General features: G+C 37.5%; 2 protein-coding genes across 2 annotated transcripts; both read right to left on the minus strand.

Moving 5' to 3' along the window:
* Positions 1-16546: 16546 nt before the first annotated feature.
* On the minus strand, positions 16547-19367 carry LOC145569099 (large ribosomal subunit protein eL24-like). Its single transcript, XM_081628466.1, has 5 exons — positions 19223-19367; positions 17526-17601; positions 17306-17407; positions 17002-17150; positions 16547-16855 (listed from the first exon to the last, which is right to left on the minus strand). Exons 1-5 carry the CDS (start codon positions 19231-19233, stop codon positions 16705-16707), a joined length of 489 nt encoding a protein of 162 aa, XP_081484592.1. The 5' UTR covers positions 19234-19367; the 3' UTR covers positions 16547-16704.
* A 1220-nt stretch (positions 19368-20587) lies between these two features.
* On the minus strand, positions 20588-23684 carry LOC145569100 (replication factor C subunit 2-like). The gene is made up of 7 exons (XM_081628467.1): positions 23386-23684; positions 22461-22567; positions 22256-22357; positions 21942-22137; positions 21444-21572; positions 21169-21363; positions 20588-21084 (listed from the first exon to the last, which is right to left on the minus strand). Exons 1-7 carry the CDS (start codon positions 23536-23538, stop codon positions 20974-20976), a joined length of 993 nt encoding a protein of 330 aa, XP_081484593.1. The 5' UTR covers positions 23539-23684; the 3' UTR covers positions 20588-20973.
* Between the last annotated feature and the right edge of the window lie 2384 nt (positions 23685-26068).

A 26068-nucleotide genomic window follows, 5' to 3' on the forward strand; every position in this document is an offset into this window, starting at 1 on the left:
TTTTCTAAATTCCTTCTATTTTGAGATTCCTTAGCATCTGTCTCTTTCTTATTCGGTGTTAGGGACCCTTTCTCCAATCATCCAATTTTTTTTGGATGTTTTTTTTATTACTTTGCTAATTGTGGAAAGTTGCTTTGAGGCCAAGGTTGTTCTTCAGGCCCACTTTCGTTTGTTCTTCAGGCCCCACATAATCACAGTTGTGTCAATCTGTGCGTTTCTTGCTTCCACACGTGGATCTAGCAAGGCTGAGAGCTTGCTTAGTGTCTGTAGGGTTTTTAGGGGATTTATGTTTGGTTTAGCCATTTTCTATTCCTCTTTCTCCTCTGTTCGTATGCTACTCATTTAATTACTAGCATTTACTCTGTTCTTTCCCCTGTTCCTTTCTTCTCACTTCTTTATTACTTTGCTCTTGCTGTCATATTCGTAATGGCGCATGCTAATCGCTGGACCGCGTACCAATCTGGGGTATATTTAAATCAACCTTTGGAGAATTATTTTTCGAATATCGATTGGAGCAAGGCGGTCGTTGGGCGATTCTTTGGGCCCACTCCTCCTTATCGTGCGATCGTTCAACAGATGGTCGATTCTCAGTGGCTTTCACGAGGTAATATTATTGTTCATCGTACTGGGTGTTACTATGTTTTTGCATGCTCAAATTTAGCGGACGTAGAAGCTTTACTTGAGCAACACACTTTCGTTTTGGATGGTCGTATTTGCAATGTTCGGAGGTGTAATAGGTACACCGTCCCTGCAAATGTTAACTTTGATATGACTAGACTATGGATTCGGGTGTATGGGCTTCCTTTCGGGTTTTTGAACCCGGAGTGGGCTGATGAAACCCTTAAACTTGTAGGGTACGTGGAAACTCTTGAATGTGATGGTGAGGGTCTTCCTCTTGAGGCTCCGGAATTTAGGGGGCAAGTTCTAGTTGACCTTTCTAAACCCTTAGTCCCTGGGTGTTTCGTTCCGAGTGAAGTTGACCCTATTTGGGTTTATTTTCGTTACGAAGGTGTGTTTATGTTTTGCAAAAAATGTGGTATGGTGGGTCACTTTAAAGAATTTTGCCATTCCTCGGATTATGTGGCTGCTAGGAGGGTCACTTCTCGTATGGAAGCCTTTGAGGCTGAAGGATATTCGGTGTTATACAATCAAAATAACAGGCCCTTATACACTAATATGGTTGAAGGAACCCAAGATGTGTTTACCAATCGCAATACTCGAGTTAATCTTCTTATATTAGCTCAGGATTTTGAGTATAATGATGTGAGCTCTAGCAATGAAGATGATAGTGGGGGTGGGGATGATAATGATATGGATAATGAGGATGCACCAGATGATAACGCTGCTGATGATGATGATCAGGATAATCCTGATAATAATGACCAAAATGGCGATGAAAATTCGGATTCTGATGGTGGGAATGAGCCACACCATTCTGACTCTGATTCATCTGGTTCGTCTGGCTCAGGGGGCGATCGTCTTTCTAATGGTGAGGCTAATGGTCATGTGAATATGGGTGGAAATAACTCAGATAATAATGATAATATTGAGCCCGCTTTTATTCCGATTAATGGCATCTATTAAAATGGTTATTTGTCACACGCTCATGGTGCTATACCGCCTTCATTTTCTGAAGTCCCTGCTTCTGCTCAAAACTCGGGCTCTGCTGCTGCTTCTGCTCACGACTCGGGGTCTGCTGCAGCATCTGATCAAGGCTCGGATTCCTTCACGTCTTGCGAGACAGATCCCACAACACCAGAATCATATCATAATCCATTCTCCACTCGATTTATCGAGGAAAATAAGGCTGCTGCTATTCTCGAAGGAGAGATTGCTTCTGATTCAGCGCAATACAGGGCTGCTATTCCCCCTGGTGATCCGTATGCCCCCTTCACTTCTCTTCGGCCTCATTCTAACTCGGGTGGAGGCTTTTGTATGTCGGCTGCACTTGAGGAGAGCTTCTTATCTGACTCCTCAAGCTCCAATACTGATCAGCTTCTGTTTACAAATGATTTCTCTGATTCACACTCCTCTGATTTGTGTGATTCATCTATTCCAATGGACTTGGATATGCAACCTCTGTTTGCATCTCTCTCAATCACTGATGATGTTGCATTGTTGGCTCGTTCCTCAGCTACGCATCACACTCCAACACCACCATCTCAACTAGATGCATTTGCTTCCCCCAAGCCGCAGCTTCAGCCAAACAAAAGAAGCTATCAGGTGCCTTTTACCCGCTGCAGGTCTTATGAACAGCTTCCCTTCTTTGGGTATGCTGGGTCGACTTGGTCTCAAAAACGGAGGCAGATTAGAAATCTTAATATGTTCAGCAAAGGTGGCTTTTCAATTTTTCCACCTTCGCCAACACCTTCTCTCCCCAAGGAAAAAGCATATTCTGATGTTTCTGTTGCTGTAGACTTGGGATTTCATGGTTCTTCGTCTGCTGCCTTTTTGAATGCGGAATTTAATAAGGCTCTTACTCCTCATTCTGCCCATAAAAGAAAGGCAACAGATTCATGGGTCACCTCAACACTTAAATTCCAGAAGATGGATGCTCTTGCTGCACCTTTTCTTTCACACATTGGCTCGAAGCCAACTGCACCTTCTGCTACCTTTGGTCCTGTTTCACTTGTTACTTTTGGTTTGGCGGCTGGCCCTTCACAGCTCCCAAGGTGTCCATGATTGTTACATCATGGAATTGTCGGGGTCTAAATGACTTAAACTCCCCCAAACTTCCTTATGTTTTTTGGCTGTTACATAAGTTCAAATCCAACTTTTTGTTTCTAAGTGAAACTAAGGTACATGTTTCTGTAGTTTCTAGTTTGTTGGCTTGTACAAATCCCTCTTTTGTGAAGGGCTCGGATGCCTTAGGTACTAGTGGTGGCCTAGTTATTTTTGGTTATGGTTCGGAAGATATTTCTTGTGTTTTTTGCTCTACTAATGTTGTACTCTGTAATGTTAAATCTCCTAATGAAATAGACAAATGCATAATGTTTGTTTATGGTTCTCCTAATTTAGAAGATCGACCCCAAGTTTGGGACCTTATATTAGATTTGTTAGCTTTCGCCCCTAATACTTTGATTATTGGAGATATAAATCAAATTGAACATCATTATGATAGGATAGGAGGTTCTAATGTTATTAGAGGGTGGGATTCTTTTATTGATTTTCGGCTTAGATCAAGTCTTCTCTCAACACCGTTCACTGGCCCACCTTACACTTGGTCAAATAATCGGGATGGGGATCAGCTCATTCTACAGCGGTTAGATCGTGCTTATATGACCTCAGATTGGTTTATTAATTTTCCGGACAGTAGGTTGCTCAATCAACCCATTCTTGTGTCGGATCATGCTGCCATTATCTTTGAGGATTCTCCTTTTCGTTCACTTTCCAACAGGCCTTATCAATTGGACAATTGGTGTCTTAATTACCAACAGATCCATGACTTTGTTTCACAGACTTGGCAGGGGCAGAATTTTGGATCACCAATGTTTTCTCTTTCAAAAAAGCTGTGTTCGGTTCGAAGCCTAATTAGGAGTTGGTGCCTTAATAATAAAAAGTTTTGGGGTGTGGATTGGAAGAATTTCAGTAATGACCTATCAATAGAAGGGGAGGCAATTCATACTATCTCAGACGCTTCTTCTTATTTATCTAATATAGTTACTTCAAAGGAAAATATATTGTTGCAACTTCAGTTCTGGAGACAACGGTGTAAGAAGGACTGGATTATAAAAGGTGATTGCTCTTCTAAACTCCTGTTTTCAAAGGTTAAATGTCGTCAAAAGAAGAACACTATCTCTTCCTTGTTGGATGACCAAGGCATTTTACAGAATGGACAACAGGAGGTTCAAAGAATTGTTGTCCATTCTTTGAAGGACACCTTCAAGTGTGATGCTAGTCTTATTTATGATCCAGAGATTGATATAGTCCTGCAGGAACTGCATCTTCCTTCGCTTACTTCGGCTCAAGTTAGTAATCTGGAGTGACCCTTTAACGCTGTGGAAATACAGGCTGCTATGTTTGATTTGGGAAACTGTAAGTCTACTGGTCCTGATGGGGTTACGGCGGAGTTCTTTAAAATTCATTGGCATACGGTTGGGGAGTCGGTTGTTACAGCAGTTCAAAGTTTCTTTCGTACTGGTTTCCTTCTGAAACAATGGAATCAGTCCCTTCTTGTCATGATTCCAAAGATTGCCTCACCGACGCAGGTAAACCACCTACGTCCTATTAGCCTCTGCAATACGATCTATAAATGTGCTTCGAAGTGCTTGGTTGCCAGGATCCGCCCTTACTTACCGTCGCTTATAGCTGACTCTCAACATGCTTTCGTCCAAGGGAGGGTTATTTCAGATAATATCCTTATGTCCCACGAATTGCTGGAAAAAATTAACTCTGCTAAGACTGGCTCCAATTGGCTTGCTGCGTTAAAAATCGATATGAGTAAGGCATACGACAGAATTCACTGGAGTTTCCTCTTACAAGTTCTTCTAGCCTACGGATTTCCTGCTCGATGGCTTCAAATGATCCAGCAATGCATCTCTACGGTCTCCTATAAATCTCTCATTAACGGTAACACTTCTGAGTCGTTTAGACCAAACTGTGGTCTACGCCAGGGAGACCCTTTATCCCCTTACCTCTTCCTCTTCCGCATGGATATTTTTTCCAGAATGCTTCACTTGGGACAAGATCTACATCAATTTCAGGGTATCAAAATCTCCAGGGACAGCCCAGTCATATCCCATTTATTATTTGCTGATGATGCGATGGTCTTCTTCAAAGCTAGTACCTCTTCTTGCGCTAATATCCTTCATATTATCCGGCGTTTCACAGGCATTTCGGGGGAGGAGCTGAACCTCAACAAGTCACTAATAAAATTTAGTCCTAACACTCCTTTGCCTGCCCAGCTTGAGTGTAAGACTATTCTACGTATGACCCAGGTCCAAGTGTTTGATCATCACCTAGGCTCCCCTATTGATTTTATGAGCAAGAAAAAGGATTGTTTCCAGTTTCTGATTGACAAAATTGTGGGTCGTATTACGGCCCTCAATGCCGGTCGTCTTTCTCAGTCCCAAAAGTTAATTTTCATTAACTCCATTCTGGTAGCCATGGCTTCCCATCTTCTTTCTTGCTTTGAAATTCCGGTTTCAGTTGCGGGAAAAATTGATTCCCTATTATTAAAATTTTTTTGGTCCCACTCGGGAACTCAGGGTATGCATTGGGTTGGCAAAGACGAGATGCATCTTCCTCGGGGTATGGGTGGCTTGGGAATTCGCTGTATCTCGACTCTTAATAAAGCTCTTCTTATGAAACAAGTTTGGAGAATTGTTAACAACCCTCAGCTACTCATATCCAGAGTGTTTACTGCCCGTGCTCAATTCTTATCCCGCACTCCTTCTCCTATTACACGCTCTTCCGGCCGCAGCTCCTACGGCCTTCGTGGTTTACTTCACGCGGATGCCTTGCTCTCCAAAGGGTGCAGCTGGAAAATTGGCAATGGTCACTCCATACTAGCAGGGAAGGCTAGTTGGGTCAACGGCTCTGTTCCGAATTTCAAACCAGGAATCCTTCTGTCTGCAACAGTTGATTGGACGGTAAACTACTTTATCCATCCGCGCACTCTATCCTGGGATGTTGATAAAGTACATCAGTGTTTCCAATCCTCGGATGCTTCCACCATTCTTTCAATGGAAGCTCCTGATGTCAATGAACCCGACTTTCAGTTTTGGGCGCGCACTATCTCGGGAAAATATTCAGTCAAGACGGGTTACCCACTTCTCATACAACAGGCTACTCCTCATTCTGTTAATCCTTTTTGGAAAACCCTTTGGTCCCTTCAGTTACAACCGAAGTGGAAACTATTTTTATGGAAGCTACTCCACCATGGTTTAGCGGTTAAAAGTGAGCTTCAACGTAGGGGGGTTCCAATTCAGGATGTATCCTGTGACCTGTGAAGTACGCATACTGAGGATTTCAACCATCTATTTAGGGATTGCAACATAGCACGGACAGCATGGAGGGGTGGAAGTTTACACATCCACTCAGATGTACATGGACACCTTTCGCTCTCTGATTGGATCCAAGACTATATCCGACTTTTCATTAGTCGGGATGGACCTTTGAGTCCCAACATTAGCACCTTCGTCGGTACTCTTTGGGGTATTTGGTTATTAAGGAATAACAGGGTTTTCAATCCTGATACGCCTATCACACAACCAGTGGAGTTATTTATCGGGAATATCTTGCAATCTCACACTATTTATTTGGATTTAGATGATGTTGTGGATGCCCCCTCCTCTTCTCCTTCTATTCAGGAGGGTTTGCCCCCGCCAGGATTTCATGTAGCACATTTGGGGTCATCTCGTACAAGCTCTAACTTGGTTCAGATTCAGATTGATGGAGCATGGTACAAGGATACAAGACATGCGGGAATGGGTTGGTGCCTTGATAATACAGATCCTCTCGATGACAGGATTGTTGGAGGGAGTAATTTTGGACTTTGCACTTCTTCTCTCCATTCGGAAGCCTTAGCTTGTTTGTATGCCTTACAATGGGCATCAAATCATCACATTCGGTCGCCTCTTATTTTTACGGACTCTTACAATCTTGTCACCCTTTTGAGGGGCGATGGCCGAGGAGACATGTCCCTTTTATGGTTGATACAACATATTCAACGTCTAGGCTCCACATTTCAGCACTGTGGCATTCACAAGGCAGACAGACAAAGAATTTGCAGGGCGCACCATATTGCTCGAGAGGCCGCCGTTCTTTTTATTTGCTTTAGTAGTAATATGTACTAAGTTTTCTCTTTATCCTTTGTCAAAAAAAAAAAAAAAAAAAAAAAAAAAATGTGACTTGATTACAAGTGAAGAGAAGAAAATAATGTGTATGTTAATTTGAAGCAAACAGATTGATAATGCTAGTTGAAAGTCACTTATGTAGAGAATTTCAAGCTTTTTTTTTTTTTCAAGCTCAATAGCCTCAATTCTAATGATTTATAATAATTCTTTTGTTTTTTGTTAATCAAAATGCGATGGTGATCAATGAAAATATTCCCAAAAAAAAAAAAAACGAACAATATTAATAGGAATAGCAATATTAATCCTATTTCATTTTTTAAAAAAAAAAGTAATATTAATCCTATTAATATTGAAGGTGACAACTCATATCATATCATCAATAATAAATTAATAATGTCTTTTAATGTTTATTGCCCATTGAAAATTCATTTTCTCTTAGACAATACTCATCTATACACAGAAGATACTGAACCCAGGTCACTCCTGGGGGAGATGGAGGGACAAACCGTCCCTCCACTCCATGATCCTCAGCTCATTATTTTTTATTTGACTACTATCCCAACATATGTCAAAAAGAAAAAAAGAAAAAAAAAACTCAAAATATAACTGTTTAGAAAATAATGAAAATTCATTATAATGACAGTAATAATGATTCTACGTATAAGGGCTCTTAAGGCCTTAGACTTCCCTTTATTATTATTATTATTATTATCTAACACCTTTGGAGCGTTCATTAACTTTTTCCTTTTATTATTATTATTATTATTATTATTATTATTATTATTATTATTATTATTATTATATCTCAAAACATACAAAGTTATACAACCTATAGAAAATTAGTATGAAGCCGAGATACAATCTGGGTCCTCACTCCTCTAGTTATAGAAAAGCCGATCCTAGTATGAGCTGCAGCATGCGCCCCAATATCCTGAGTTTTCGAGAACTTCTGGATCCGCTTCAACAATGCAACAACCTCCTTTTCTAACTCCCTAAGAGAAGAGAAAGAGAAAGGAAGGAAGCCATATCCAATTGCTCGACAACTGGATTCGTACTTGACTCGCTTCCGATTAGCCGCATCAATCACTACCCATCCAGGAACAAAGTCAGAAAGCCCAGACTGTGTCAATGGAGATTATTATTATTATTATTATTATTATTATTATTATTATTATCAAAAACAAAAGTCATACAACCTACAATAAATTAGTGGGAAGCCGAGATACAATCTGGGCCCCCACTCCTCTAGCTATAGAAAATCCTACCCTAGTGAAGATATGAGCTGCAGCACGAGCCCCAATGTCTTGCGTTGTCGAGAACCTCTGAATCCGCTTCAGTAACGCAACAGCCTCCTTCTCTAATTCCCCAAGCGAAGAAAAGGAGAAGGGAATGAAACCATATCCAATCGCCTGACATCGAGCTTCATACTTAACCCGCTTCCGATGAGCAGCATCAGCCACAACCCGCCCAGGAATAAAGTCAGATAGCCCTGACTGTGTCAAAGGAGAAGACCCTGTCAAATCAATACAGACATCGCGACCACGATCCCATGAATAAAGTAACACATCCGCAGGTCTGAGGGCCTCGTCGTTCCCTCCAGCCAACCCAATGTCAACCTCTTTTCTCGCTGAAATCCCAGAACGATAACAAACATCAACAAGGGTATCCCGAACAACATTATGCCGATGTTTAATACCCACAATACCAGCACAAGACACCGCGTGATCACCGAAAATATCTCCAGCAAAAACCCTCGAACAAGCAGAGCACGACGTCGAGATAGAGAACAATGGAACACCCAACCGATAGGACAACACACAGCGATAAGTCTTGGCGTTCATCGTCTGACCCAACCCCGAAATAGGAACCGCCCGGAGCCAAGCAGAGGTGTGATCACCCTGCTGTGATTTCCACAATGCTGATTGTCGAGGAGTTAAAGAATAAGCAGATTCTGCAGAAGCGGTAATCTTTGTGAAATACATATCTGCCAATTTCTTCATGAGTTTAGGGGCAGCGACCTCACTCGGATTACTCAAAATGTCAGACTCCACTGTTCCATTAAACAGACACAACGCATCCTCAAAGGCACGTCCAAGACCAACAATGCCAGTATGCCGAAGAAGTTGTGTCTGCAACCCAGCAGACTGCAACCGAGAAGCAAGAAAAGCATAGTGACGAACATCACCTGCAGAATAAACACCAAGCCCTCCAAACGCAAATGGTAAGGTGGCAAGCCGCCACTGCCAATCACCAAACCCAGGCCCCGAAGCGGTAACAATACGCTCCAAGGAAGATCGAAGAGCTCCATCAAAAGTGCGCTGAGCTACCTCAAAAGTACTAGGAGGACAAGTACGTAATGCAAAGTAGAGTTTTGAAACTCCAGTACATGCCCTAAGTAACAACAGTTCACACTGAGGATCATCTAGCATAGCGACCTTATCCATAAGAGCAATGGTCTTGGTCACCCTCTGCATCACAAGCTCACCACAGAAACCAGAATCGGAACTAGCGGGACCTCCAAGCAACCTAACACCACGCAAAGGTCGAGCAATATTAGGCGGAAAGACACCCACCAGCCTGCTTCGAGGGTCTTCCGTAGGCCAGAAAACTTCAGTTTTTTCCACGTTAAGACATAACCCAGAACGAGGTCCTTCCTCCATAATCAACTGCAGAACTTGCCCCACCACCAAAGTGTCTCCAATAATCGTGCCGTCATCTAAATACCAAGCCTGAAGACATACATCAAAAGTCTCTCTAATTTTACACACCAGAGGTTGTAAAACCAAAGAAAAAAGCAAAGGACCAAGGGGATCACCCTGCTGCACCCCTTGAGATGACCATAAGGTTTGGTCCCCATAGTACAACCTGGCTGGATTAGAATAGCAGAATTCAACCCATCGCGAAATGCCTGGACAACGGCGACGTACCTCACTTAACATGACCGAACGATCAACCAGATTGAAGGCATTTTGAAAATCCACCAACAACATAGATAGACCCACATCAGAACCACGATCCTCAATTAACCGATTCACCGCATGAAGAATTGCCTCACCACCTGAAGAAACCCCAACACCAAATTGAAGGCCATCAAAGTAACTCCCTAAAGACTGACCAACCATAACAGCACCCACCTTCGAAACGAGACGCCGCCAAACCGTACCCACAGCAATAGGACGGATACCACCACCGGGCTTGACAAGTGGCGTAAGAGGAGCACTAGCAATGTACTCTCCTAATTCCATAGGACATCTTCCAGCTAGAAAGAGATTAACCACCCCAGTAATAGAGTCAACCAACTCATCTGAGACTGCCACAGCTGCACCACTTAAGCAATCCATAAGATGTTGAGCACGCAAACCATCCCTACCACATGATGTGCCACGGGGGAAGCTCTTAATCCGATCCAAAACAACAGCAGAAGTCGTTACGAGATGAAGGTGATCAATAGGTATATCAGGCAAGGATGGAGCTGGAGATGAAGGGTGCTTGGACTGTAAATCCGCAAGAGTGGCGTCATTATAAGGAGCAACGCCTGAAGAAGAAAGAACCCGAACTGCAGCAGTGTAATGGCCATCGCAAATCTTCCTACGACACTGCTTTATATTACGCTCCTCCAAATCAATGTCCTCATCATCAACCACCGACAAAGTAGGAGATTCCTCCGCCAAAATTTCCCTCACAAGCTGCAAATTACCACCCGCTACATTCCAAGAACAAATAGCACGGGAAATACTCTCTTCCTGATGCCGACGTCTTACCGCAGACCGAGACTCACGACTACTCCGAGGGCGAAAGATTTTAAGGATGCAAAGAGGTAACACCAACAAAGAGACCCAATTAGAAATGTCATCAGGCTTAGAGATCACCTTATCAAGAGCACCTTTCAAAACCCGAGAAAACCCCAAACGACACTTGGGAGGGATAGACTTAACAGTGCGAAACCCCTTAGAGAAAAAACAATCAAGGAGAGCCACATCAAAACCACCGTTATGATCTTGCACCTCACCATCCACATGACCAATACCATCTCGAGCAGGAGAAGAAGGAGCTTGCGGCTTGGTGAAATTATGAAGCACAAAACGAACAATACCATCTCCTTCATCAGGGGGCGAAACATCCTCATCCCTATCATGACGACACTTAGAACGAAACGTGTGCGTTTTATAGCAAACTCCACATAACCAAATCCCCATACGCCTAAAAGTAACTTCTGCCTCATTATAAACAACTAAATTAGAAGTTAGAGAATGTCGGGTGATATCTCGCGCACCGATACAACAATGACGATCACTAAGATGCCTAATTAGAGAACGTCGAGTAAGGCCATTTCCACTCCCATCTTGACAACCACTAAGACCCACAAAGGGACAATGAAACTTCACAACGGCAGCCGACATAGATGACTTGCACCACCCAAAACTGAAGTACGCCCAAAAGAGCACCAGAAACTGCCGTAAAACAGCACCCTATTATTATTATTATTATTATTTACGAGTAAGATATTACGATATGACTCTCATTTGACCTAGCAAATTAACCTCATTGGAGTAATAAAGGAGTAGTAAGTACATGAACCATCGATGTTTTATTATTATTATTATTATTATTATTATTATTATTATTATTATTATTATTATTATTATTATTATTATTATTATTATTATTATTATATCTCAAAAACATACAAAGTTATACAATTTATAGAAACTTAGTGGGAAGGCGAGTTACAATCTGGGCCCCCACTCCTTTAGCTATAGAAAAGTCGTTCCTAGTAAAGATATGAGCTGCAGCACGCGCCCCAATATCCCGAGTCTTCAAGAATTTCTGGATCCGCTTCAGCAATGCAACAACCTCCTTTTCTAACTCCCCAAGAGAAGAGAAAGAGAAAGGAAGGAAACCATATCCAATTGCTCGACAACTGGATTCGTACTTGAATCGCTTTCGATTGGCCGCATCAGTCACTACTCGTCCAAGAACAAAGTCAGAAAGCCCAGACTGTGTCAATGGAGAAGACCCTGTCAAGTCAACACAGACATTGCGACCACGATCCCATGAATAAAGTAACACATCTGCAGGTCTGAGAGCCCCGTCGTTTCCTCCAGATAACCCAATGTCCACATCCTTTCTAGCTGAAATCCCTGACCGATAGCAAACATCAACAAGGGTATCCCGAACAACATTATGCCGATGTTTAATACCCACAATAGCAGCACAAGACACCGCGTGATCACCGAAAATATCCTCAGGTCTATTATTATCTATTATTATTATTATTATAAATATTATTATTATTATTTCTTTTCCATGCACGCAGCACGCTCATATATCCACCTTGATTGTACTAGGGTTTTGATGAACTTAAATATTTTTCACCTCCATTGTGCACCCTAGCTTTAATCCTTATCCTAATAATTTTGGTCAAAAATTAAATTTACAGTACAACCTATTTGGTTCCTTTAATCCTTTTGTAATGATAGTTTGTAATGGATTAAGTTTAAATTAAACTAGCTTTGAGAAATTCATTCCCTCAACTTAAACTACATTGATTATAGATAATACTTTATGTTCCTTTTTTTTTCTTCTGAAAATAATAAAATTGAGCAACATCTTCCCACTATAATTAGTTTTTTTTTTTTTTTTTTTTTTTTGAAGGGGAACAAACTTATATATTAATAGCAATCCCACTCTAATTAGTTCAAGCGTGTGGAAAATGCACAAAGACGTTGAAATGAGACACTTCTTTTCTAACAAAATCCACCAAAAATGAGAATTAGATAATTTAGAGGGTCCACATTACATAATTATTTATAGCAATAGATGTTAAAAAGGCAATGGAATGATATACATATAGGAGTTGTTGAAACTTTAAAAAGTTTTGAAAATTACTTCTCATCAACTTGTTGTGCTAACTAGCTATTTGTAGAGGTAGGGGAAGTAGCAGATGAAGCAACCTTTTTACCCATATCATTAGGATGCGTATCAACTAATTAGGTAAGAGTACAACTCTAGAAATCATCTTTTCTTTCTTTTTTTAATACTTCATGATTGTAAATAAAAATTCTATTTTTTAACCGCAATAATATTGGGGAAAAGTTTTATCTTTATTTACAGGTACTTATTATGACGTTGTTCTCATGAGAATAAAGCCCTATGCCCAAATTGATGTTTGATATGGATATAAACTTTTATTAAAACAAGGATAAAGTCTAAATAATGAAAAGGTAATTGTTTACTTGCAACTTTAAGAGTGGAAGGACCATTTTAGGACCCTTCTTTAAAATAAAAATAAAAAAATAAAAAAAAAAAGTTTTGCATGTCCATCACATACTTAGTAGAATTGAAATTGATTCATGTATCATTTTAATGAATTATTGGCAATAGACTCGATAATTATCTAATTGGACTTGACTCAAATTGCTACACAAACAAAATGATCCATTTTTATTCTCTACTTATATACCATTATACTCTCTTCATATATAAAGAGTAGCCTCGCTTATTATTAACAAATAACTTATGCACGATTGAGTTTAGTGTACAATTGAAATTACAAAAAATAATTTACTAATTCATCACTATTATATCAAACTTTTTCATCTTTTAAGATAATAGTAATTATACATTACTTATGGAAGATTCTAAATGTTTCCATTTCTTGGTACAAACATTTTATTTTAATAACCAATTGATCTATTAATACTAATAAGTCTAGGTCATACTCAAAGTGTTTAAAAATAAAAATGGATAAAAATGAAACAAGTTGACAATAAAAAAATGACGCAAGTATAGGTATAGTGCATTCAGTTGGCTCCCGCGTTTTCACGTGTGGTACCCGGCAATCAACGTTTACGGACAACGCGTATATCTTACTTTAAAGCCTCAAATAACAGTAGACAGTAGTATCAGACAAGAACAAAGATTGGAAGTCTCCTATATTTTGGCGGCTTATTTAACTCTATTTCTTAACACTAAAGATACCAAGAGCTTTCCTTTTCTTCTTGAATCTTGACTATGATCATTGAGGAGCATAAAAATATTACAAGTATAGTAACATCATGCGCTTCATTGAGTAGAAAGTATAACTACATAGGATAGAAAAAAAAATATGAGGAATTTACCTTTATTAATAATAGACATGGAGTGCAATACCCTTCCTTTCAACCAATCAAAACTATAAAATGATTTTGAAACAAAGGGAGTGTTGTTTTTGCTTTGCTTTCCTAAGATGAGATATTATATGTATTGCCTTTCATCATTATTTTTCACCAAATACTCTCCCGAATTTTCATTTACATATTCATCATATATTCTTAATGACTACAAGATAAATAGAGTTTAATATTAAATATTATTCCCGAATATGTACATTTTTGAGCCATACATTTACAAATTTGAAGTTTAGAATTAAAAATTAAACTTGATTCGCATGAGATTGGACTCTTTCATCCAGCTTAGAAGACGGTTTAGGTACAACTCGATTGCTAGCATTTTGTTCATATTCCACATGACAAAGTCAAGGCCTTTTACTAACTCGCATGTATTTTGGGTTTGACCGTCAAACCATGCTCAATTGCTTATGCATATGACAATGGATAAACAACAATAACGTCATTGCATGTTACTATGTTATTCTGCAGGTAGAGCTATTTCAAGGAAGTACTGTATTTAGTCCGAGGTTTTGGATTTATGTGTTGAGAGAATAATTTAAATAATATGAATACTCCGCACTCTCGCATGAAAGAAAAAGAATGAAGATTCAGGACATAATTTATTTGAGATTTATATGTATCTAGAACTATCTACTCATTTGTGTGCTAAGAATAGAAGTATTTTATATAATAACTAATTAAATGTAGTGGGCCACTCCTTTTATTATCCAGTTCTATTATTTCGGGACATGAGATTTATACGTGTAATTGTGTATCTAAGTGCTAAGAATAAGGGTAGTCTATTGGTCATTTTTTATGTTGGATTGTGAATAATGTGACATAGTTACTGATGGTGGAGTGTGGGAGCATGAAATTTCAACAGTGTTGGGTGGCATTTGACGTAGAATTAGGTATCAAATTAAGCAATCAGGTGGTGCAACCAGTACTTGGTAATATACTACGTACAATTGATTTTAATAGATTTTCTTTTTATTTGTTGCTTTTCTAATGTACCTGTGCTTTTGGTTTTTGTCTAATACGAAATACCAAGTATAATTTAAACTTACTCAAAAAAAAAAAAAAAAAAAAAAAAAAAAACAAGGTGGAGCAACGAGGAATTTTTCACCAAGGATGTTATTGTTTATGTTTGGGTTTTGGTTATATTTTCATCTTCAAACTTTAACGGTTCGTTTGATAGGCGGTAATAAATTGGGGTAATGGGAATAAATTTAAGTGTAATTTACCATTAAAAACAACTTATAATCTCCTTGGGAACTCATTCCCATCCCCCAAAGCATGTGTTTTCGTTATATATTTCCATTACTCTTCATTATTTGAGAGATGGTATTAGACCATTAGGTGGGAATGAAAATTTAGAACAGACAATTTAAGGGTTATTCTGAGTGATCATGGGAATGAACATGGGATTCCTTTCCACATATATATATATATATATATATATATATATATATATATATATATATATATATATATATATATATATATATATATAAATTCATTCTCATTACCATAATTTATAAACAATTATCCCATTGCCGATGATGCTCAATGACAAATGGTGACCATCTTTTATGCTCCAACAATTGGTGTGATCGCCAATTTGTGAATTCTTATTGTATGTGGTAGTCAATAGTTGGAGATATATCACTGGCAATGATCAATGATGATGCATTGATGCATGGTTGGGGTACAAGTAAATGAATATGTTTGTGCAATTGTGCATAGTAAAGCCATATAAACTTAGACGCTCTAATATGAACCAGAAACTTAATCTTAATGTACTTCAATACTCCAAAGAAGTAGCGTAAACTCATAAAGTTGCAAGTACATACTCGCGAGATAAACTCTGAAGAAGCGTATTTCTAACTCCTGCAGTTTTTGAGGTGTACCCATGCCTAATCTTTATGGTGACATTATCGTTAATTTATGTGTTGGTTTGACAAAAGACTTGGATTTGTTTAAAATCCAGGCAAGATCATTACTTTCTTCTCGTTCGTCTTCATGGAGATTAACTTAAACAGAGATTTGATTTGAGTCTAAAATTAAGCTATTGCTGTAGCTGAAGCCATTCAGGTATTGCTAGAAAGGTACAGCTAACCTCTGCATACTGTGTACAATTGTACAAAGCTTTAAACTTCTGCAACTCTGTTGTTCCAGGATTTCCAGCAACTCAAATGAGCTAAACTTGCTGTTGCTCAATCAAAGCGTAGACCCTAGCAAATCTAACTAGCTCACTGCTCTGCTTTCAAGTTCCAGATTGTCACAGGGTCACAGCACCTAAAGTTCAACGTTCAGGATGGGCATATTCAGAATGCCATTCTAATTAAAACTGCAGGGAATAAGTATCAATTTTTGCAGACGGTTGCAAAGGCAAATTGTAAAATACTATGAACAGGTTCTTCATGGATAGTATCATTACCCTTGAATTCTCAACCCGTAGAGTTGGCCTAGCTCGAGCTCTATCCACAAAACCTTGTTTCGGATAAAGTCCCAAAATTAACCCTATTGAAGTCAAAAAGACAAAAACTCCTACAATACCAGATCATCAAACTCATATAAAAAGGCCTTCACTGCATATAATAAAATCTACGAGTAACAAAATTGAGTACACAAAATTCATTTCACTCAACGCCCTCTAGCATTAGAATTTTTACTACTAAAATACAAAAGGTTGACATGCAAAAAAAAATTCCTCCCTTCAACAGTAAAATGTCCTATGGTAGTATATTAAGAGTTTATCGCTTTCCACCTCCACCACCAATCTTTGGGCCCCTTGGAGCTGCTCCCTTGGAAGCACCTTTACCCTGGGTTTTCTGTGCCTTGGACACTTCCTGTTTCTTAGCTCTCTTTTCATCCTTGGTCTTCTTGATTCTTTCCTTGATCTCACTACAGTATCATAAACATATCATTCAAAATTCATAAAACTACCGGTAATTATTGGATAATTCAGATGAAAAGTCCTATTAGAGATGTAGAAACCATGTCTGCCACTATAACATACAAGTGCAAACTAAATTAGCAAGTGAACTCACCGCAGAGCAGCCTCCCTTGCAGCATCTCTAACTTCAGGCTTTTCGGTTCTTTTCTTCTGAATAACTTCCAATGTAGCACCAACAATAGACCTTGAATAAGGCTTCTTTGTGGCCCTTCTCCTCTTCTTCACAGCTTCAGCAGAGATATCCTGTACATATAGGAGAAAGACCAACACAAAAACCATATTTTAAGCACTTCATGATCAAAATCTAGCAGAAGTGATTCCCCATTACACAATTACACATTAATCTGTAGATAAGATCACAAATAGAAATATGGAAAGAGAGAGAGAGGGTTTATTACCTTCTTATGTTGTTTCCGATAAACGGCAGTCCAGCAGAGCTTTGCAGGCTTCAAACGGTTGTGGAAGTACCTTTTACATTTTGAGTTGACAAAAAGGAACACCTTCAAGAAAGATTTATCAAAGATTGGTTAGCTTTCATTAATCCTCAAGAATATGAAGTCAGCAGCAAAACACACCAAGTTATGAAGTGAAACTTCAACAATTATCAGAATAGCTTACCTGAGAATCTGAACGAACAAACCTGATACCCCTTCCAGGGTATATCTTTGCACCACTGAAGCGGCAAAGTTCCGTCCTGGAGTTCACAGTTTAAGCAAGACCAGGTTAATCCAAAGCAAAGTAAACAACTATATACATGGAAGGGTAAGGCAGATTTTAAAGAAGGGTGATGTTATTCAAAAAGAGAAATAAAATCATAAACAGATGCACAATCACAATGTTGTCAAGAATTCAATCAATGTATAATGCCTTTAGAATCGCAATAGATAACGACCTCAAAAACATAAAACTTCATAATGAAGTGTATCAGTCTAGCACTCTAGCCCAATGCAAGTTTGAGATAGAGAGCTAGGTCAATAAGCGTGGTTAATTCGTTCAATAGTCAATTCAAACAAAAGCTCAATTATCCACAACCCATTCCCAAACCTCAAATAGTAATTAGTATGACTCAAACCCAATTCTTTCTCCAAACCAAACAAGAACAATGTATTGATACCAATGCATACATAATAAATTGAATAAACAAACTCAGAGCCATTAATACCGAACTGTTTGATCCTCTCTTTACCCGATGTCCCAAGCTCCAATCCCTTATGTTTCAAACATTTTAGTCCAAATAAACCCTGCCAGGCAGTATAACTTCCCAACATACCGCCTGTTTCAACTTGCTGAACAACAAAATAGGCTTAATCCAGCCACAAGTCCCATAACTTTCATATAAATGTTTAACCCTAGGGTATCGATATAAACAATCCATAGGCTATCATTTCTAATACCAAAACCGCTGATCCTACCAATCTAATACAAATGGAATCACTTAAAATCACAGTAGACAACAACCTCTTCCAAAAACATAAAACTTCATATAAAAGTGTATTAATCTAGCCCAACACAAGTTTGAGATCGATAATTAGGTCAATAACTTAATAAGTGTTGCAATTTCATACTCAAGCCAGCTCAAAACAAAAGCTCAATAATCCACGACGCATTCACATTTTACTCAAACCATAACCGAAGTACGACTTAAAACACCAATTCTACTCCAAACCATGAAATAACTCAATAATATGAATAAACAACCTTAAAATCATCAGTTCACAAATGCAACAGTCCTCTCTTTATACTATCTCTTTTTCAAACACTCACTCCAGATAAATCCTGCCTGGCACTCCTAGCACTCTCACTTCCCCATATTGCGCAAACCCGAAATCCCTCAACTACAAAATAGGCTCAGCATTGCCACAATATTCAATTATAAGTTCACTCTGGGTACGCACAATCCAGTCATCCACAAGCTATCGTTTTACAAGACGCCAAATTTACCATTGATCCTACTAATCTAAGGCATATACAATAACCCAGTTCCTCAAATCTCATGAATTTTCAAATAACCCAAAAACACTAAATAAAACCACTCTTAAAACCCTAAACCCTTCAACGTTCTCCTAATCATAATTTACAAACAACCCAAAAAACAAGCTCAAATAAGCCATTTAAACAAACTCGTCAATCCCTTGAAAAAAACCCATTTCCAACACAGTAAGCTGCTACATCTATAACCCATAAATTGATATTCACAATGCCACATTAGATTTTGCAAAAACAATCAGAAAATATGATTAATATCAGATTTCATTAAAAATTGGCGCATAAATGCTAAATTACAATGAAGAAAAAGTGAAGAGAGAGAAAATTACTTGAGAACCATGACGACTGGCTGGCGGGGCTTACAATGATCGTCTTACAGTTGTGCTTTGCCCTGAGTCGCCAAACCGGAGAGAGAAGCGACGAAACCCTAGCTTTATTTTTTTATGTTTGTGATTTCTTGTTTTTGTGTTACTTTGCTCAATCAAGTACCACCTACCATCTACCAATTGGGCTCTTTTCACTTGTTTTGGGCCTTACCTTAACTAAGATTAATGTAAAATTGTAAATAACTTTTTTTTTTTTTTTACTTTAAATTAATTTTATGTGCAAAAAGTTAAAAATAAAAATGTCTAAATAATGAACCATAATGATGATGTAAGTGAAGAAAGTAAGTGTCTGCTCATATTTACTAAATTGAGATGAAGTGAATTGAATTGAACTGATTGGAGTTAAACTGAACTGAACTGAATAGAGTTGAAATGAATATTTTATGAAAGGAGTAAATTATGAGCTAAACTGAATTAAACTGAACCGAACTGAACTGATTGGAGCTGAATTAAACTGAAATTAAACTTAAGTGAACAGGCCCTAAGTGATGAACAAAAAATAGAGGAATTGTCTACTAAGAGAGTGGTAAAATGATGATGTTAAGTGAAGAACAAAAAATAGATGCCTTTAATGTAAGACATACAGTATTTTTATGGTCATTTGACCATATTAACTCGTTTTTAGAATTTTGAAATGAGAAAACACTCTTAGATGCCTTTAATAGTTTAATGTAAGACATATTTTGTACTCCCTCCGTCACTGTCTAATCTTTACATTTGGAATCATTTGTGAGAGAGAAATGGTCAAAGCATAAAAATTAAAAAGTGTCAGAGAGAGTAGAAAATACTCAAACAAACTGGGATTAACAGTGAAAATTATTAACATAAAGTAGGTATCATTGTCTTCTATAGTCTCAAAAACAATTATCTATACATAAAGTCATAAATCTCTTTATTTTTACTCGTTCTTTTTGTAAATATATTTTTTTATGGTAAAAATTCCAATCATTGATCTCATTTAATGCGTTTTTGGTATCAAAGTTTTGTGTTGTTGGTGTCAAATTTTCTTATATAAAGTGCATAAGATAGATTATTAAACCAAGACCTCCATAGATTATTTTTGTTTGTGCAAGCTTTTAGTTATGTTTTTTTCTTTTTCCTTTTCATTATTTGTGTGCTTACTTTCATCAACCTTGAGAAATTGAATCGCAACCTCTCCAGAAATTGATGCCTAGGCTAGTGCAATTATTTAAACTAGCACAGCACATCACTGCTTACAATACTAGAGTGGAGTGTAAAATAGCTTATAGTCTTTCTTAACCACGGTTGAAATCTTCCAATTGCTTTAGAAGACACATTCAGAGAAAATCAAAGAAGGCACAAGACATTAGCCACAAAATATATAAATCAACCCATGTTTACATCACCAAAGAGCTAAAAATTTCCCTGCTTCAATTCCATGACCAGTGAGAAATCGTCATTAGCTACAAGCATAAGTAGATCAGTAAATATCTAACTGGTTTTCAGCCTTCTTTGAGAAAAAGCATGCCTGGATAAACTTAAATTTGTATGTATTCCTAGATAACCCAGGCTCTGCTTAGATACAAGCAAGGAATGCAATTTCTTACAGCAATTCAACTCCTACACAAAATAACAGCTGAATCTACAGAGGAGAAACTTTTTGCACAATCCGAAGTCACTGGAAAATGGAAACAGGTGGAGGAGAACCATGCTTCAACCATCTAACAGAGTTATCAGGCTGCTTTGGCTGTCTCCCTGACAAGTGATAGCTTAGCCAGAAGTCCGCACAGCTGAAGATAGGAGCCAACTCCATCGCAAATTCTCATATGGGTAAACCCAGTTTCCTGTACACATGAAAGAGAAATCAGGGCTTGCACCAGAAGTGGGGAATGTAAAGGTCAACAAGTCCTACAAGCATATACTCATACCTTCATGAATTCCAACTTCAAATACTCGGCCATGTCATAGTTTTTAACAACACGGAAAAGTGTAGTGATTATGTCAGTAGGGGAGTAACCCATATCATAGAGGCCTTTCATACCAGAACAAGCATCATCAAACTTTCCTTCAAGCACATTTCGGATCATGTTCTTAACGTGCAAAGGATGAGGCTGATCACAAACCTGTCAGACAAAAGATAGTACACAATCAGATATAACCAATTTTCTGACATAGGCTAAAAAACACAGTTTTCAGAAGCAACCTTAAAGACATTTTCCTGGTTGACAAATCGGAATCCACTGAAGGTAGCCTGCAAGTTATTCAGAGCTTGCCGCATATCACCATCAGCAGTGAAAATTATAGCTTCAAGACCTTCTGGAACATATGGAACCTTTATCGCCAATACACACAAAAGTCTATTTCAGCAATAGAAATTGAGCAAACCAACATGCAATGCATGGAAAATTGAAGAGGGGAGGAGGGAGGGGACTAATGTAACAAGAACAAACCTAGCCACTCTTTAGCATTCATACTTTATAGTAACAAAATGCAGTCACAAACTAATTAATAAAGACTAAAAAGTAATGACTATCATGAAGTACGAAATCTAGATGAGCCTCAGCGATGACTATCGCAACTCATAAAGTCATAAGCCAATAATTTATTCCCCAATAACAAGACCAAGCGAAAGCAAATCTACATAAAAACTAACACCCAACAATCCAGCTTCAGCTAAAGTAAGTTGACAGAAGGAGACTACCTGTTCAGCCTCAATGATTATCATGAGACGACCAAGAATTTCTTGATCTGACAACCTTGTAAATCGGACCAATGCACATCTACTCTGAATTGGCTCAATGATTTTTGAAGATGTATTACATGCAAGCGCAAAGCGAGTAGTGTTTGAGTATATTTCCATTGTCCTTCTCAAAGCTTGTTGAGCTCCAGATGTCATGCTGTTTCAACCCAATATAGCCCAAAAATTCGAAAAAGGAACACATAGTCATAAAAGGAGTGTCAGAAATCAGAAATGATGAACATAGCACATATTAGAATATCCCAGTACAGTTTTACCTGTCAGCTTCATCCAATATAACTATCTTGTGTCGTCCAGAAGGGAGAGTAACTTTCTTCTGCGCAAACATTTTAATTTTGTTCCTGACAACATCAATTCCCCTGACGAAAAGAAAAAAATGTAGTAAGTATCTAAGAGACCTCGTGAGCAGTATAACATCTTTCGGGAGGAAGAAGGGGGGGGGGGGGGGGGGGGTAGGAATACCTATCATCTGAAGCATTTAACTCCAGAACTCCTTCCTTGCAGTTTGGTCCTAAAAGTTCATGTGCAAGAGCGAGTATGCTTGTTGTTTTTCCTGTACCCGGGGGACCCTAAACATCCAAATGGTGTCTCATCAGTATGCGACATAGAGCATATAAAAGCCTAAGTAATTCCATCACCATAATAATTAAAGGTGGACATACAGTCATTCAGTCCATTCTATATTAGCCAAAATCTGTTTGCATAACCCCATCTTCCCATGGCTAAAACGAACACAGATTCCACAAAATGTACTGCTTGGGAACGATTATACAATTTACAAGATACCATATCAATAGTGGTTATGCTCGTAAAAAAATAAACCCTTCGATATCCCAGCACAGGACATGACAGGAAAAGGGGGAAGAAAGGATCAAACTTGAAGCTTCCCTCTTTCCTTGAGTATATTCAGTAAATGGTTTATCTATCCTAATTCTGCCTTTTATGAATCTAAACCATTGGATAACTATCTTAACACATCAAAAACAGCAATTTGCACTTATTTTGCAGTAAAACTGCACACAACAATCAATATTTTCACAACAAACATTCCAAGAATGTATGACAAATGACTTTATTCAATTACATTAATTGCAAAATTGTTGTTAACTACAATACCAATTAGGGTTTCAATCAAAACACGGAAAATCAATAAAAACACAGATTATAGCACTGGAAAAAGCCAAACCCAGTTATCCAGTACTAAATTTGCATAATAAAGCTCCAATTCGAGAATTTCCCCAACAAAAAACCCAGATATAAAAATGGCGGGAAAACCAAAAAGTGCAAAACCCATCAAAATTAACTAAATTCAGACATCAATAATGTAAAATTTAGTCTAGTTCGTCCAAATTGAAAGAGGAATTAAAGGGGGGAAGAGAGAAAGTACGGCTAGGATGAGGTTAGGCATGTTGCCGTCGCGAGCAATGACTTGGAGGCGAGAAACAGCATCTTCGTTGCCGACGATGTCGGAAACCTTGTTGGGTCTGTACTTCTCCACCCATGGTACCTCGTACCCGCTATTCGATGAAGAAGACGCCATTGTTAATTGCTATTCCCCACTATCAAAGCTCAACCCAATTTCCTCACTATTGAGTGTTTTATGAGTAAGAGTTTGATTAGGGCGAAAAATATAGTCAGTACTCAACAACTACTCCATAAGAAAGGCCCGCCCTTGAAGAAGGTCTATAACCACACTACCTAAGTTCATCAAGGGGTAAAGTAGTACTCGTATATTCAAGTATGTAGCGAGGGTATAGTTGTAATTGATGGACACTTCGTCCAATTGCCATGTCTGTGTTGGACACCGACACTCGTTGAACACATGATGCTACGTCTCGGACCATATCCTACTATGATAAGATTAGTTGTATTTTTTAACACATCATCTTATCTTTTTAACTTGTAAGTAAAGTAAGATTTTTTTTGACGAGAAGTAAAGTAAGATAGATTAGGTAATTGGTAAATAATAGGGATGCCTTCATATATATAGCTCATTGTTATATACTTATATGTGACCTAAAAGTATTATGATACTGTTAATATGATATAGTGTGATCTAATGAAAAGACTGAATAACAATATAAAACTAGAGGGGAAACAAAATCAATTAGGAAAGTGCTTAATACTAATTAATTTGATAATTTTGTAATATTTGCATTTACAATTCTAAGTGCAGGTCATGTATATGAATTTGAACATCATGTACTCGTGTCCCCTATTTTTATATTGACCTTTTCCCGTATTCGTGTCAATACATGTTCTTGTGTAACCTAGTGTACAACTCTACTAATGGAAATAAATGGTTTTAAATTGACATCCATAAGCCGCTGTCATATTCTTGATGGCTCCGCTCATAATAATTTTGGATCAACTGAAGTTGTCATTAGGGATAATATAGGCAACAAAGTAGTTAGTCGTGCTTATAATCTTGGTACCTCGACTCTTATCATTGTGGAAGCTACAATGTTACTAGCTATTGAACAACATCAACTTTTCTTTAAAGGTGATAACCTATAATATTTTGTGGGGTAAAGTCATTGTCCTTGGAAAACTCAATTGCTAATAAATAATGCCAAGTAATTGTCTCACTTTTAGGTTGTTTTTTCTCGCCATGTGTATCAGGAAACCAATTGAGCAGTAGATTATGTTGCAGCATTATGCCATCAAAATGAAAATTATCTAAATACTGACCCCGATGTAGATGACTAATATTTTTATTATTTTTATTATTATTATTATTAAATTTCATAAAATTAGTTAGGATACAGTTTTGAGAGAAGACTTACCTAACTTGAAAAAAAATAAGGAAAAATTCATTTTAATAATCCCAACTTTGACCAATTTATTTTGAATAATAATCTCAACTTTAAAGTGTGTTTTCTTTATTTTGTCTCGAAAGCCAGTAACTTGATAAAAAGGGTTAAATTTTTAATTATTTTGGATCAATCATGTACAAATATATATATATATATATATATATATATATATATATATATATATATATATATATATATATATATATATATAAATTAACCCTTATTGTATTTGGTTGTACAGTGAATTTCCTACAATGCCCCTAACTTTTTCCTTGTTATTTGTGCTCTCATTAAATGATTTTTTTTTTGCCATTTTTTGAGTTAGTTTGCAATTAGTTTCTACACTACTACACAATATTTTACTCCATTCAACCCACATTCTTAAAACTATGTGTCGGTTAAACACACTTAAGTCATGCAAGTATGAAATTGATTTATAAGATTTAAGATCAATTTTCCTCCCCTGATTTCCACTTCATGTACGTCTAATAAGTTCAAATTAGTTTATACTCCTTCTGTCCCTTAATGATAGTCTTTTATGGGCATTTTTCACTGGAATTAATAAACACAAATAAGAATAGTAAAAGTACATTGAAAAAGTAAATTGACATTGGGTATGCAAAAAAGTAGAGAGAGAAAGTAATAAAAGTACATGAGAAAACAAAATTTACATGGAAAATTTAAATTTGCACAAATATTGTTGCAAATTGGAGAAAATTTTGGTAAAAATTAATATTAATGGTTGTTGGAAAAAGCAAATGGGGTGAACATTTTGGGACTAAAATTTACCCATAAGGGACTATTATTTGGGAACGGAGGGAGTATAAGATAAGATAAGGACTAATATATTTAGATTAAAAAAAATGAGGCTAATATGTTAAGATAAGAGAAGTTAAATTTGAATAAATGGGCTTGGCCCTCATTTGCATAAAAAAAAAAAGTTAAATTAATAGGATAAAAAGATAAGTGAAATTCAATTGAAAACATTATCTTATTATTGTACATGAAACTGATTTTAAAAACTTATTTTATCTAAACCTTACTTTGTTTGAAATATTGGTAAGTAGAGTAAAAAAAACAGAAAAATATTTCATATCATCATGTGAGATAGCCGTATGTTAAACCATATAGGTATTATGGAACGTGTATTAAAAAAGCGGGGGAGCTCCCATTTATCATCGAACATATATTGTTTATCTAATGGTCAATTCGTAAATAACTTGAACCATACCTACCTTACACATCATGCTGATG

Source organism: Chenopodium album, chromosome 11 (genome assembly GCF_948465745.1).
Source record: "Chenopodium album chromosome 11, dcCheAlbu1.1, whole genome shotgun sequence".
Taxonomy (NCBI): Eukaryota; Viridiplantae; Streptophyta; class Magnoliopsida; order Caryophyllales; family Amaranthaceae; genus Chenopodium; species Chenopodium album.

Bases quoted from the DNA above. Each gene is read 5' to 3' on its own strand.
- LOC145569099 (XM_081628466.1), bottom strand. The intron at 17,408-17,525 runs GTAAGCTATTCT...TCTTTCTTGAAG, and splicing joins TTGTTCGTTCAGATTCTCAG to GTGTTCCTTTTTGTCAACTC. The intron at 16,856-17,001 runs GTGAGTTCACTT...ATGATACTGTAG, and splicing joins GCAAGGGAGGCTGCTCTGCG to TGAGATCAAGGAAAGAATCA.
- LOC145569100 (XM_081628467.1), bottom strand. From the start codon at position 23,538: ATGGCGTCTTCTTCATCGAATAGCGGGTACGAGGTACCATGGGTGGAG. The intron at 22,568-23,385 runs GTACTTTCTCTC...TTGGATGTTTAG, and splicing joins TGCCTAACCTCATCCTAGCC to GGTCCCCCGGGTACAGGAAA. The intron at 21,085-21,168 runs GTATGAGTATAT...TCATGTGTACAG, and splicing joins TGAAGTTGGAATTCATGAAG to GAAACTGGGTTTACCCATAT.